The 15,095-nt window shown below is 42.5% G+C and overlaps 1 protein-coding gene across 1 annotated transcript in view; it reads right to left on the bottom strand.

Annotated features, from left to right (window-relative positions):
• The window catches only part of TRPC3 (transient receptor potential cation channel subfamily C member 3), a 78,573-nt gene extending 64,849 nt beyond the window's left edge, over nucleotides 1-13,724 (bottom strand). Inside the window, exon 1 of the mRNA XM_047799157.1 lies at nucleotides 13,146-13,724. Within this exon, the coding sequence (XP_047655113.1) occupies nucleotides 13,146-13,717 (572 nt within the window). The 5' untranslated portion in view covers nucleotides 13,718-13,724. The remainder of the gene's footprint in view (nucleotides 1-13,145) is intronic.
• Between the last annotated feature and the right edge of the window lie 1,371 nt (nucleotides 13,725-15,095).

Raw genomic sequence — 15,095 nt, 5'->3', positions numbered from 1 at the left:
TGCTGTGGCTCTGGCGTAGGCCGGTGGCTACAGCTCCGATTCAACCCCTAGCCTGGGAACCTCCATATGCCGCGGGAGCGGCCCAAGAAATAGCAACAACAACAACAACAAAGACAAAAAAAAAAATAAAACAGAATCCTCCAGCTGATTTTTAGGGATGTTGACAGTCTGCCTCACCCTCCCTAACTAAACTTTTCCTTACTCCTCAGATTTATTCTTCATTGTCCTATAAACATATTATTCTGCTCATTTTTGTACTATCAAGGGTCTTCCTATACCATCAAGGATTTTTTTGGTAAAATTAGCTAGGTGCTTTTCTCCTTTGCCTTTCCCAATACAAGATCTTGGCCCTGATTAACTGGGAACAGCTTGCTGCCCAAGGGGTGTGGGGAGCAGTATGGAGTTGGGTGGGTGTTGTTTAGGGGGAAATGGAGAAGATACATTTTTGAGGAGCACATGGAGAAAGATTGAAGTAATTTTCAGCTTTTTTTGCAAGAAAAATGGGATTGTGCAAGCAGAATTTGGGAAAAGGGAAATTGTCTTGAAGAAGAATTGGCCCAGTTCCTTTACTTCTCTAAATCTGAAGGAACCTGACCACTGAGTGCTCTCGACATGCAGACAGGGTAGCTCCCCTGCTTTTGACAGCAAAGCCACAATGCTTACTATCCTGAGAGAAGAAAAAAGTAACAGAAGGGAATTAAAAGTCAAGATGTGGATATAATAAGGTGGAGAAGCCCTGGGACAGGGGATTCTTGCCTCACTTGTTTGATGTGGGGATCTGAAGCAGACTGGCCTGGTTAAGGAAGGGATGGTGTGGGTTTTCTCAAGCCACCCTCAGCTCCCATGTAGTGTGGCCTCTGCACTGAGAACCCGGGAGCCTGCCCCAAGACTAGGGATGACCGCTGGTGCTGGAGCTGGCCAGAGGATAGTGCAGGCACCCAGCTCTGCAGCCTGTAGGAGCTGATCTGAAACCCCATATGCCAGGGAGTACATCTGTGTGACAAAGGCAAGTCAGCCAAGATCAAGTCACTGCCATTGACAAGCAACACCCGAGCAGACAATGAATACTGCCCAGAGACCAGAACTGTCAAGAGGACACCACCCATTCACCCCTCCAGGGAGGCAGAGGCTCCCCTCCTCCATTGCACAGAAGTTACAAAGACCAGTGAGGGAAGGGGCATGGCTTTCCAGAGCCTGAGCAATTTTACCCAAGTGAGAGATTATTTCTTAAAAAGAAAATTCACTTTATAGTATCAAACTAAAATCAATGAAATTTATAGTATAGCATTATTACATAACCTCATAGCATCTCTCTAGAGTGCCTGGACTCGGGCAGTGGGTGGCAGAGGTATGTGGGGCGACATGCAGACCATAAAGAGAATCTGACCTCTTTTGGAGATTTTGAGGAGGAATCAGCAAACCAAGGTCCCTTAGGCACCAGCTCACAGCACAGGGAAACACTGTCCTAGTTGACCAAATCTTTGCCATAATGTAGGGCAAGCCTTCCTTCCTTGTTAACTCACATAATTGTTTGATTGCTTAATTAACTTAATTGCTTAATTTATTGATTGCTTAATTCACTTTCAGAATGAGAAACGTGTCTGTTTAGCATGCAAAAAACAAAACAGCATTTTAAAAACTAATTTAAATGACAGATGGAACATTTGGTCAATTTTTTTCTCCCCTGGTCAGCAGGTGGGAGGCTTAGGAGAGAGGCCAGTTAGTCAAGCTACACATTGCTGCCCATCCAAGTTGTTCTGGTTTCTTGATCCTACTACACCTTGCTCTGGGATATTCTTTTTGCTTCTAGCCCTGGGCATACTCTTACTCTGGCCCTTCGCCGATTCAAATCCTTCCTACCTTCTGTAGTCCAGCTTACATTACACCTCTGGAAAGAGATGATAAAGTTTCACAGGGTAATGACTAGGAGGTTCTGGTCTAACTAGAAGGTCATAATTGCAAGGTTCTATTCATTCTGAAATGCTGTCTTTTGATCCTTTCTGAAACCATTTCTTCCTCTCCTTGATTTTTGTCTCCTTGATTATTGTCTCCTTTGATAATCATGTTCCCTGTTTGAGAATAAATGTTCCATGCTTCCTATCTTATTTTTTGTACTTCTTAGCCACCTCTACAATGCCTAAAACAGTGAAGTATCTGTTCAAAAATACTTGTCAACTGATGTTAAGTCTACAGATAAAGTGACTCAGTCAGAATGTTAACTTCCTTAACATCACTGAAAGGGAATTAGAAAATGAGAGGTCAGAGGTTCTCTCCTAGGGTCTTTCAACTTTACCATATGGTCTCCATGGAGTAAGAAAAATGAATAGCAAGTTGCAAATTAAAATAGTATTATTAAAATATACGCTTAGTTTAAGTGTTGGAATACTTTGTTTCTATAAAAACAGTTTCTAAAACGGCTCTTCGGATTGAATCACAAGCTCTATAGCACTCAGCAACAAATGAACATTATTAAAGAAGCCACCTCACATCTTTTATTTACATGAAGAATTAACCAGCTACTTATTCCATCTAGCAAGCAAGCAAGCGAGCAAAGTAACACCATGAACAATGTGAGCCAAAGCCGTAAGAATAACAATCCAATTGTTTGACTAATCAGTTTACCACACTGAAGAAACCAAATGTGCCCACCAGCTGGAAGCAGTTTGTCCTTCTGTGAAGGGCAAGAAAGGCAGAAGGAGCCACAGAAGATGTCATGAGAAAAGCACAGAGGAGGGGGAACAAGTGTTAGACAGCAGCCACCGTGTTAGTGACCATATTGGGGATGTGATTATTGGAAGTGAAGGTGGGAAGCAGCGGGCACTGACAAAGGACAAGTCAGAGCTGAAAAGTCAAAAAATAGACAAGCCCCATGGTCTTCCTGGCAAGCAGGACCTGTCAGTCAATGTGGCTGCCTCTGGAGACATCTGACAGCTACACGCTATGCTTATGTGAGTGTGCTTAGAAGAAGGAAAGGGCATTTGACAGCCTTGATAATGTCATCAAAACCACATTTTGAAAATCTCTTACTGTGTGTACTTGTGGAGGGGAAGAAGTGGAGTGGGGGGACACTCTGAACTTCAGTAGCCTCTAGGATACCAGTGTGCAAGGCTAGAGGAAGGCAGCCCAGTCAGTTTGGCTGTCTAGTGTAGCGGGAACAGTGTTAGGGGTAGTCCCATGCCCACACCACCTGCTGCTGTGCCTGCATCTCTCAACACCATGTACAGCTCAGCAATGCATCATCACAGTAGCAACCAAGCCAGCAAGACAAGGCATTCTATTTCAGAACCATGAAAGCATCACTTTCCTGTCTAGAGATGCTCATCCCAGAAAAGAGTTAAAATGTAGAGATTGAAGCATTTACAAGTCTAGAGAGATTTTGGGTCTCCACAGTAATTAATTCTCTGAGAGTTTCTATTGGCCAGTGTTATATTCAGAATTCTCCATGTATCACTTTAATAAACCTATTATACATATGCTAATTTTAGTATATTCCCTAATGACTAAGTCAGAGGTAAGAAGCTGTTGTTGGAGGGAAGCTCCAGTCCCCACTCTTCATCGCTTTCCCTGTCATCCCGCTCATGAAAGCTCTGACAGACCCTTCAGCAGTGAGGACCAAAAAAGCAACAAAGCCATTTAATAGTGTGTTGCTCCCTCTAAAAGTCACTGGGAGCAGAGGTGAGGAGCCCTAACCATTCTCTACATGAGTTTCTTGATGATGCTTCTTAAACACATGTGCCCCAAAAAAGCATTCAAGCGATTGCCTTCTAGGACTTAGATGTTTCTGTTGCCAGGAACTGCATTTTGTGTGTAACTCCATTGAACTGACTATTGTATTGCTTTCTAATTGTCTGCTTTCATGCCAGTATCCTCAACAACATTGTGACACACTTAAGAGCAAAGACTGTCTCTTTGTACTTCTATATGGCTGGCTGTTAGTACATGGCTGATGAATATCTATCTGTTGGAGGCATAGATGCATGTGTGCTTAAATCTTTAAGACTGAAGGGAACAGACACATTTTCCTGTCAGACTAAAGAATACCCTTGGTCATGTATAATAATGTGTGGAAGTAGTGGTGGAAGGGAATTGGGAATAATTCTTCTATTAAAAAATGTCATGAATGCTTTAATACAAGCTAATTATCAGAAATTAAAGTAACATAAACAATCATTCTTCTTTCAAAGGAGATTTCTGCTTAATCACATTCAAGTCTTAGTTACATCACAAAAAAGTAATCTATGAATCTTCTCTTGATTTTATCTTACATAAAGTGGCATTTTGTCATGATAATCTGAGGACATATAGAGGCTACATCTTAGAATCAATAAGCTGTATGGTTAATAATTAAGCTTATCTTCAAAAATAGTAATTTATTGGAGTTCCCATTGTGGCTCAGTGGTTAACGAATCCAACTAGGAACCATGAGGTTGCGGATTCGATCCCTGGCCTTGCTCAGTGGGTTAAGGATCCGGCGTTGCCATGAGCTGTGGTGTAGGTTGCAGATGTGGCTCAGATCCCGAGTTGCTGTGGCTCTGGCATACAGCTCTGATTAGACCCCTAGCCTGGGAACCTCCTTATGCCATGGGAGTGGCCCAAGAAATAGAAAAAAGACCAAAAAAAAAAAAGTCATTAAACTCAATACTTTTTAAAATGAATTTTTGTTATTTCAGGAAGATTAGTGACAATGAAATTAAAGGTGAAATACAAATTCAGTCTGTAATTCTTTTTTTTTTTTTTTGGTCTTTTTGCCTTTTCTAGGACTGCACCCATGGCATATGGAGGTTCCCAGGCTAGGGGTCTAATCAGAGCTGTAGCCACTGGCCTACGCCAGAGCCACAGCAACGCGGTATCTATCCGAGCCGCATCTGCAATCTACATCACAGCTCACGGCAACTCCGGATCCTTAACCCACTGAGCAAGGCCAGGGATCAAACGCGAAACCTCATGGTTCCTACTCGGATTCGTTAACCACTGCACCACGACGGGAATTCCAAATTCAGTCTTTAATTGAACACGAATTGAGACAAAATGAATTCAATGGTAAAATCAAAAACCTGTAATGAACCAAAAGAAGTCACTATCAATTAGATAGATAGACAGATAATCCTCTAATGTTATTGAAAGCAAAAGGATCTGGTTTTCTATCACTTCATCCATATCCAAAGTCAAAAGCCTGAAGTTCTTAGACTCTTGCTCCCATCTCATCACCCTGCGACCTACTTTTCAACAGTGAATCCATATGCATCAGTCCTGTTTGACCAAATGTATTTATAAATACAAAACGGGTGTAAAGTATTTAGTACTAACATGTTCTTTCCTTATTACACATTTGTGGACATTTAGATCTCATTTTTCAAAAAGATCTAGGATGAAATCCATACCTTAATAGTACAAAGGAAAGAAGGGAGTATTCTTTTGAATGGGGGAAGTTTTTTTACTAGATAAGTGTAGACAAATATCCCTGACCTGGACGCTAAATTAAAGACAAATGTTATAACATTCCTAATTATTTTCATAAAGTCACTGCTGAGCCTCTTATGCATAAGTGTGATGTTGGCCACTCATAGTTCCCAACTCTAGACCTTCTATCTGGGGCCAGATTCCTCTGTGTTCACCCTGCACAGGCCACTAATCTGTCTCCCCTCCCAGACTGTTACCGTGTAGTGGATTTTTTTTTTTTTTAAATGGGAAGTTCCCAGGCCAGGGACACCTATGCCGCAGCTGTGGCAATGCCAGATCTTTAACCCACTGCACTGGCCTGGTAATTAAACCCATGCCTCCGTAGCAATCAAGCTGGTGCAACTGGATTCTTAACCTACTGCACCATCTGGGGAAGTCCTATACTATGTAGTGCTGATCACCTGGAGGGGTTGATCTTAATCCTGAGCCAGGAAGTTGAAAGTATTCCTTCCTATAAAGAGCAGCGAGTAAAAACAGCTGTCTTTCTCCCATTACATTTCCTATGGAGTTTTATAAAGAGCAAACACAAACACACAAACATTTTCTATCACAGCACAGTAATGAAAAATCCTGAAAGTTCTGACCTAATCCTCAGAGAATGGCCAGGATCCCTTCACCTCTTTGATATTAAAGAGAGAGAGAGAGACAGAGAGAGAGGGAGCAAGGAAACTATAAATGTTATTTGGTAGGGGTTCAATTGCACCTTGAGATAGTCTTATCTTTTCTCTTCTGCCCCATTCTTAATCCTCCTACTTAGCTAACAAACTTTTTCGAGTTGATCTGCCATCAGTACTCCAATAGAAATGATAAGTTAATTGACTATCATAATGAGTTAATACTTATTAGTAATTTCCTGTGTTGCTCCTCCTAGGAGCAAATGCATCTAAAATTTCTTTAAGGAAGAGAGAAATGCTTAATCCAAACAAGGCCACAGTGTAAACAGCACCGTCAAAGGAAACTGAAGATTTCAGAGGGCCTGGGGCAGCTGTGAATTTGATGTGAACCTTCATCTTCAGTTTCTCAAGCGGTAAAATAAGATACTGGACTAGACGAAATCCCTTTCAACTCATTCTATTCTTCTTCAAAATTTTCTATACCAGTTCAATTTAGGAAGTGTGGTACTAAGATCGTTTTAGGTGGGGGACTTCAGATGATCCTCAAATCACACTGTATAGATCACTATCTACTCCTATCAGACTATTCTAAGTAAGAATAGTCTTCCTTCTACAATCTTGGTTCTGTTAATAATACTGTTTTCATTCAGGCTTAAATGAACACCTAAAACACAACTGTAGGGATATTTGATTTCCAGATGATGGAATAAAGGCCTTTCTCTCACCCCATCACCTCTCCAAAATTATCTCCCTAAATAACAAAGACACAAAACACAAATTTCATCTTTCTTGAAAACCAGAAGATATTTATAACCCCACTTACCAATATATGAAAAGGAGATAAGTTGGAAGAATGGTGAATGATTTAACAGAAGAGAAGGAAAGTCCAATCAGAGTGCCTGTAGCAAAAAGCAAGCTGATCCCCCGATATCATAAAAGACCCAGAAATTGAAAGCAAAAGAAATCCTAGAAAGTAGAGATAAGGCAGAAGCCTAAAATGGAGGAAATGGCCGAGATTTTGTATAAGTGGTGTGTAGCAACACCGCCCCCCAGATTGCTAACCCTTAACTGACCCGATCAAGTGATAACCCTCCCACATGTATATACACACATACAAACAACTGAGTAACACAGGTTTGAAATGTGCAGGTCCATTTGTGCGCACAGCTTTTCAATAAATATACTAGAAAAACTTTTGGAGATCTGTGACAATTTGAAAAACCTCAGACGAACCACAGGGCCTAGAAATATTGAAAAAACTAAGGAAAAGGTAGGCATGTCGTGACTACATAAAATATATGTAGATACTAGTCTATTCTTACATAGCCATCAGGTGAGTGATATTTAATTACAATATGTTTAAATAATTAAATAATATATTTTAAAATCATGTGCTAGTTTTCTTAACTGTTTTATAATTTTGCTTTCAAAGAATTACATTACCACATTAGTCTCTCCCTTTCTCTCTTTCAGATGGAGCAACTGTGTGTCAGTCTATCATCACAGGCAAATGTTTTTTTTAAAAAAAAGTACCCATGTTTCTAATACTGTATTATGAATATGGCATGATAGTACTGTATGCCATAGAAATTTTTTAACCATTGGTTCTTTCTTTAGCGTATAGGCTAGGCTACTATGAAGTGACTGTATAGATTACACTAGGCTACCATAAAGCAATCATATTGCTACTTCTTCATTATCAATGCATGAATATCTGCAAATAAATATGAATTTCCTTTTCACATTATTTTTTCATTTTTAATGGCTACTGTCAGTAATACATATAATATCTACAGTGTTTTGTACCATAGAAGAAAATATTGATGTAGGTGCTGACAGATGATTCATTTTAACAGACAGCATAAGCTTACAGTATCAATAAACACAGTAGAATACTATGAACATGTTTTTTCTTCCTTATGATTTTCTTAGCATTTTCTTTCTCTAACTCACTCTATTGAAAGATACAATTATATGACACATATAACATACAAAATATGTGTTAACTGTTTATATTATTGGCAAGGCTCTGGTCAACAGTAGGCTAACAGTAGTTAAGTTCTAAGGGGGAGCCAAAAGTTATACATGGATTTTCAACTCTGCAGGAAGTCAGCGCCTCTAGTCACTGCCACTGTTCAAGGGTCAACTGTACATAGTGAAAGGATTACTGCAGTCCAGATAATTAACATATCCACCCCTCACATAGTGACCTTTTGTGTGTGTATGATGACAAAACCTGAAATCTACCTTCTCAGCAAATGGCCAGGATATGGAAACAACCTAAGTGTCATGGACTGATGAATAGAAAAAGAAACGTGTGTGTGTGTGTGTAAATATATACATATATTCAGCTTCAACAGAGGAGATCCTGCCATTTGTGACAACACGGTCAAACCTTGAAGACATTAAGCTAAATGAAATAAGCCAGACACAAAAAGAAAAAACTGCATGATCTCACTTATATGTGGAATCTTAAAAAGATAAAATACACAGAAGCAGAAAGCAGAATCATAGTTTAAGGGGCTGGGAGGTGGGGGAATTGAGGAGACGTTGGTCAAAGGGTACAAACTTGAAGTTATGAAGGAAGAATAAATCTAGAGATCTAATGTAGAGTATGAGGAAGATAACTAATAATACTATATTGGATACAGGAGCTCTATTATTGATTTACTAAATAACCTTTAGAAATTCACTTCACTGTGTACCAATTTCCTCACCTGCCAAGTGACAGAATCTGCTTTAAAGAGGTGTGATTCAAGTTAATTTGTATAAATGATACCATGAGGTATTCTATAAACACAAATTACTGCTTTTATCATGACAAATTTGGAAGCACTTCAAGAAAAACTAAACAGCATCTTCTCTTCTAGAAGCTCTCTCTTAAAGATAACACTGCTGAGAAATCTAATGATTTTGCGCATGGATGTTAATAAATATAAGGATTGAATCCTCATACTAAAACTAGACTCAAATTCTTGTCTCGGAGTTCCCGTCGTGGCGCAGTGGTTAACGAATCCGACTAGGAACCATGAGGTTGCGGGTTTGGTCCCTGCCCTTGCTCAGTGGGTTAACAATCCGGCGTTGCCATGAGCTGTGGTGTAGGTTGCAGACGCGGCTTGGATCCCGCGTTGCTGTGGCTCTGGCGTAGGCCGGTGGCTACAGCTCCGATTCAACACCTAGCCTGGGAACCTCCATATGCCGAGGGAACGGCCCAAGAAATAGCAACAACAACAACAATAACAAAAAAAAAAAAAAAAAAAAAGACAAAAACAAAAAAACAAAAAACAACAACAAAAAAATTCTTGTCTCGATTTACTGAGTTTTTGCCAACTGTGAGTCGATTCTTCCCTTTTCTTGAAACTCTTCTCTCTAGGCAACCCTGTCTTACTTAGTACCACCTGCTGCTTATCTTTTTCTGTGTTCTCTGCTTGCTAATCTTTCTTTCTGACCCTTTAAACAAACAAAGATGTCCTCAGAAAGCCAGCTCAGGTTTCCTTTGTTTCTCTTTGCACTCCTTCCTTGGGGGTAATATCATGAACTCATACAACTCTATAACAATTCCCTTCAGAGGTTACACTGTCGAATTCTCCCAAGCTTTAAACTAGCATTTCCACTCTCCTGCTTGACACCTCTATCATAGTTATCTGAAAAATCAGATCCTCCGCTTTGTTCCTTTCTTTTCAACAATGACATCATGACCTTAGTCATATCCTTCAGAATCATCAAGCCATCTCTGACCCTGCTTTGTCTTTAAACCCCTCATGGATAGTTAGCTGCAAATTTCCATAGATTATGTCTGTGTATTCTCTCTTCCAATCTCTCCCCACTCCATCCCACCAGACCTACGCTATTACACATCCTAATCTCAGCCTGGCTGGACAGCTACAACAGCCCCCTAATTTATTCATTCATATGTTGCCAATTGCCACTTCAATCCATCCTATTCTCAGGGTGGCTTTGATCAAACCATTGCTGCTTTGAAACAATCAATGGCTCCCTATTACCTCCCCTTGACATACAAGATTTTCTACATTAATGCCCAAAACTAATACAACCAGCTAAATCTCACCACTCTCCTACACATACTCCCAGCAAAATTCATTTAATATTCCCTGTATGGGCATGCCTGGCATTTTGGAAGGGGGAGGGGAAGCATGAATTAATTACCCACTCTATCCCATTTATCCTGCCTCCTATCCCATTTATTTTTTAAGGGTCATGAAGGTTTTCTTGTCCTCTACACAATCTTATGTAACCTTATGTTGTCTGTTTCTCACTTTCACTTGGCTCTTCACTGTTCTATCCTTGAGTATATGTATTTATGCACTTATTTTAATTTATAGTATAATTGCCCTGCCCTATTTCATTTCTACCTCTCCCTTATGAGATTTTAAACTCCTTGAGTGCGGAAAGGTTGTCATACTCTTTTCTGTGGCTTGTCTGTACCTAGTCTGCACTTTGCACATGTAAATGCTAAGGAAATGTCTTTAAATTAAAACTCACAGGAAGTGCCTTCGAATGCTTTGGAGTAGTTCATATTTAATAACTAAAAACTTTGAGAATGAGTTAATCTTGCCAATGACATACTACTTGGTCCTAAATTTGCTAACAGTTGAGGAAAAGGAAGTCTTGGTTTGAAGCAATGGTCGAATCAAGAGTTCTACTGAAGGATTTAAAAAAAAAAAAAAGGCTTGTTAGTGATATAGCAGATGACACACTTCCTCCTAAGTCAGTCTGTTTAAAATTTCCAAATGGAGGAGTTCCCATCGTGGCTCAGTGGTTAATGATTCCGACAAAGAACCATGAGGTTTCGGGTTCGATCCCTGGCCTTGCTCAGTGGGTTAAGGATCCGGCATTGCCCTGTGAGCTGTGGTGTAGGTCGCAGACGCAGCAGCTCAGATCCCGCGTTGCTGTGGCTCTGGTGTAGGCCGGCGGCTACAGCTCCGATTAGACCCCTAGCCTGAGAACCTCCATATGCTGCGGGAGCAGCCCTAGAAAAGGCAGAAAGACAAAATAAATAATAATAATAAATAAAATAAAATTTCCAAATGGAATACAGGAGCATGGAACAGTGAAGTGAGCAAAAGGGTTATGATAAGAAATCTTTTTGGTAAAAGTGGGATCCTACCCTCAGCATCCTGCTGAATGTTAAATTCAGCTATTCTATTCTAGCCACTGAAAACGACCCTGGAGCTTTGGTAGGCTGGGTATTGGTCTCCAATTTTATCCTAGGGCTGTATGTTCACTTTCTGACCTCTTAAAAATGGTGGCCATGTTCTACTCAAAGGTGCAATAAAGGACTAATCTCTGCTACAGATATCAAGTTAGCTTGCCACTGGCAGGTCTCAAATAAATATAAAAGGCTTGCTTCCCCACCTCCATAAGGATGGTTTATTAACGTATATTTTCTTCAAATGACTGGCCTTCTCAGCCGCTTTACAAAATAAGAACACTGCAACATTTGCTTATTGAATTATGTAAGGTCAGCAGATAGGAGAGATGTTCCACCGCCAGTGAGACAGCAAGTCTACATTAGAATTTGTCCCAGTGCTTTGTGTAATTGACCTCAAGCTTCAAAAAGCAATGTGTGTAATCTCTGCTCCACCCTACTTTCTCAGGTAAGAGTGCTTTGGCGTCCCATTTAGTGTGGATTTAAGATAAAAGAAAAAAAATTAAATCAAGAAATTGAGGTGGGTTATAAAAACCAAATTTGCAAGAAGAAAAATGGACAATATTTTAAACTTCATGGAGGTGGGGAATTGAGCTGGCCGCGCTCTCATCCCAAAGGAAATAACGTCCCTACATTTCCTGGGCCATTTCAACTCCAGACTAATCTTCAGCGATAACTGAACCACACTGGGATGCGTCGCTCGTTTTAAATCAGAAACCTTCCCTAGGCGATCTACTCCCAGCCTCCGATTTCTGTTTTTTATAGCCAGGTGAGCTCGAGATCAGGTCGGTTCCGTGTCTCCCCAGAGGCCTCGCACCCGGGCTCTGGGCAGCAGGGGGCGCTGCAGAACCTCCATCCCTGACCAGGAGAGAACCAATTCCTGTCCCAGGCTGTTAATGCCGCCCGCCAAGACTGGTCCCAAGTTCTCTACCTATCTGTGCGTTCTTCCTAAAAAAGACAGTGAACCCCGCGACACGCCTAAGGTACGTGACAAAAGAAATAGAGAGCATGCACTCTATCAAATGAACTATCCTCTTTTTCATCCTCTCGCTGCTGGTTAAAGGCTCGCAGCTGGTTAAAGGCTGTTTTCCAATATCTGGAATTAAGAAAAGTTGCTCTTTCTCACATAGTAGAGCACCAACCTCTACCTTCCTTAAAAAAAAAGAAACAACTACTGACCCTGAGCCACCTGGGAACTACAACCAAGTACCTCTTAAACGGTTCCCGCGGCCGCCCAACGCCCACTCTCTCCCTGGGAGACACGGTGGGGCTTCGGCTCCAGTTTTCTCCCAACTGTGAATGAGCCGTCGGGAAAAGAGGCGACTGGGCAAACCCCAACCCACACTCTGTATCGCACACCGTCCCCTCCTTTCTCCCTACTTCCGCCGGCCGGGAACGTAGGACTCGGGTTCCCGGAGTGGCTTCGAGCTAGGAGGAGGCCGGGTTCGAGTGCGCGCCTGGATCTAAGCACATCTTCCCCTTCTTTGACTTCCCGGCAGAAGCTCGGGGACCCCGGGGTCCATTTTCCACGAGGTTCCAGACCATGGGGCAGTGGTGAGCGCGTCCTCGGTTGTAGGGAAGCAGGCGTCTGCTTACTGAAGAGCGGGTCTGGCGTCCGTTGTGTCAGTCTGCGGGACTGTTCCGTGCGCTTGAGCCGGGACAGAGACCCCGGCCATGCCTTTGGCGCCCCCCAAGTCCCTCTACAGAGCAGGACAAAGGGGGCGAGACCCCGGTCTAGGTCGACCCTAATAGAACTACCAAGTCGTCCCAAATAGAACTACCGTGGAGGGGTGGGATTTAAGGGTCCAGGGCACGTCGCGGGGCTGCTGAGAAGCGCCTACCCTCCCCCCGCCCGGCACCGCCCTCCCGAGGCGTGGGCCGTGGTCCGGCCGGGTACTCACATGTCGGGCCTCGGGGAGAAGGGCTGCGGGCAGTAGCCTTGCGCTTCCCGCTGAGAGGGCGCCAAGCGCGGCTCGAGACCCCCGTTGACGCCCCTCCAGCCCCGCCGGCGGTGCTGCGGCTCCGCGCCTTCGTCCTCGCTCTCCTCCTCCTCTTCCTCAGGCGTGGGGAAGGTCACCCTCACTTGTTCTTTACACTTCCTGACCTTGGTGGACATCGTGCCGGCTGCGGTCCGAGCGCGGGGATGCCGGCCGCCAGCCTCTGCCGCCGCCGCCGCGCTGTCTCTTCGCAGCGCCGCTTCCCCACCTCCCGCGACTCCAGCAGCCCCGGGCAGCCCTGGGCGGGGAGGCAGGAAGAGAGAAAGCACGGCCCGAGACCCGCAGTTAGAGGCGTGAACCCAAGCAGAGTCGCCGCCGCCGCCCACCATCAAACCGTGGGGGCAGTTGCCGCGCTGGTGGCTGCGGGTAGGAAGCCCGGAGCTGAGCTGGTGCTGGAAAAGGCTCTCCCGCCCCGCGGCGGCGGCGGCGGCGGCGGCGATGCCTCCTCCGCGCCCGTCTTCTGTCTCCGACAGCATCACTTGCTAGGACAGCACCTTACACAGGGTGAAAGAGAGTGAGGGAGGGAGGGAGGGAGAGGAGGGGAAGAATCAATTCCTGATCAGACGTTGAGAACCGGAGAGGAAATCAGACCAGCAGGTAGGGAGTAAGGAAATCGAAGAAACTTCCCTCCCCATTCTCCCCTTTTTCTTCCAAAAGAGCCCTTTTCCATTTAGAAATATAGGTTTCTTAAGGAAGGGAAAAGGAAATTGGCTGCCTTGTTAATGTTCCTGCAGTCGTATTTACCCTATTCAACTTTATAATTGTTTCAACTAGCATCATTTGTTGTTTCTCACTCTTAGTTGATCCTACTGAGGTTTCAGGACATTCCCCTGACTGCCAAGAACTGTAATGTTTTAAATGTGCGTGATTCTTCAGTTTTTTTTTTTTTTTTTAATGAAACTCAAAAACATCTAATAAGGTTTATATACTTTTCAAGAAATACTTTCCAGCAAAATTTTAAGTATTTTTTTAAACTTAAAAACTGCATTTTATCTAAAATTCAAGAGCAATATTACATCTGGGAGAAAAGACTCATGGAATTTTAGTCAGAATAAGTTTTATGCAGCAAAGAATTTATCACTCATTTTAGAAATGAAAATCTGAGGCCTAGAGGGACTGAACTCAGTGTTACTCAAGGTCGGTAATAGAAAATTCAGATTAGACAGACCTAGAAGAATATATTTTCCAAGGCTTTCTACTGCCTCAAGTAAACAGCTTTCCTACAAGTCCAATGTGGAAGAATCACAAAAGTACCAGTATGCTGTGATGAAATAAAATATTTTTAACTATCAAATTATACTATATTTTTTGAAGAGCAATTCTCAAATATAAACAAAGCACAAGGAAATTTAGCACTTTTGAATTAGTCTTTAAAAGTAAATAATATTGTGTTTTATTAAAATGATAATGTCTGTATGTTTAAGGAAGCAATGATCTTTTATACCTCTGTTACAAAAAATAATAATAATGTCTGGTGTTTTACAGTTGGAAGCATGTTCCCATACCAGCACATGTAGAAATAGAAGTGTTAAAATCCTCACAATGCAAGTTTCCAGACCCCTTCAATTCCACCTCCGAACTACCTCTAAAGCAGGACTGCTTTCCACAACCCCAAACCATTGCTTCAGTAAAGGCTCCCATCTCCCCCGTTGTCTAGTCTTTCTGCAGCCCACCTCTCCCATGCCATTTCATTCTCCACGCTACTACAGAGCCTCTGCCCAGAGCAAGTCTGATCATGACTTTCAACTGTAAAAAATCTCTAGTGGCTTCCCACTGCTTTCAGGATAAAATCCAATTTTGGCATAACCAGCCCTTCCTTGTCTGACCCTAATTCTTCAGTGTCTCCTCCCATCC

This window comes from Phacochoerus africanus, chromosome 10, assembly GCF_016906955.1.
Source record: "Phacochoerus africanus isolate WHEZ1 chromosome 10, ROS_Pafr_v1, whole genome shotgun sequence".
Classification (NCBI taxonomy): Eukaryota; Metazoa; Chordata; class Mammalia; order Artiodactyla; family Suidae; genus Phacochoerus; species Phacochoerus africanus.
Note: the sequence above shows the minus strand (reverse complement) of the source record. Positions and strands in the feature narration are given on the sequence as shown.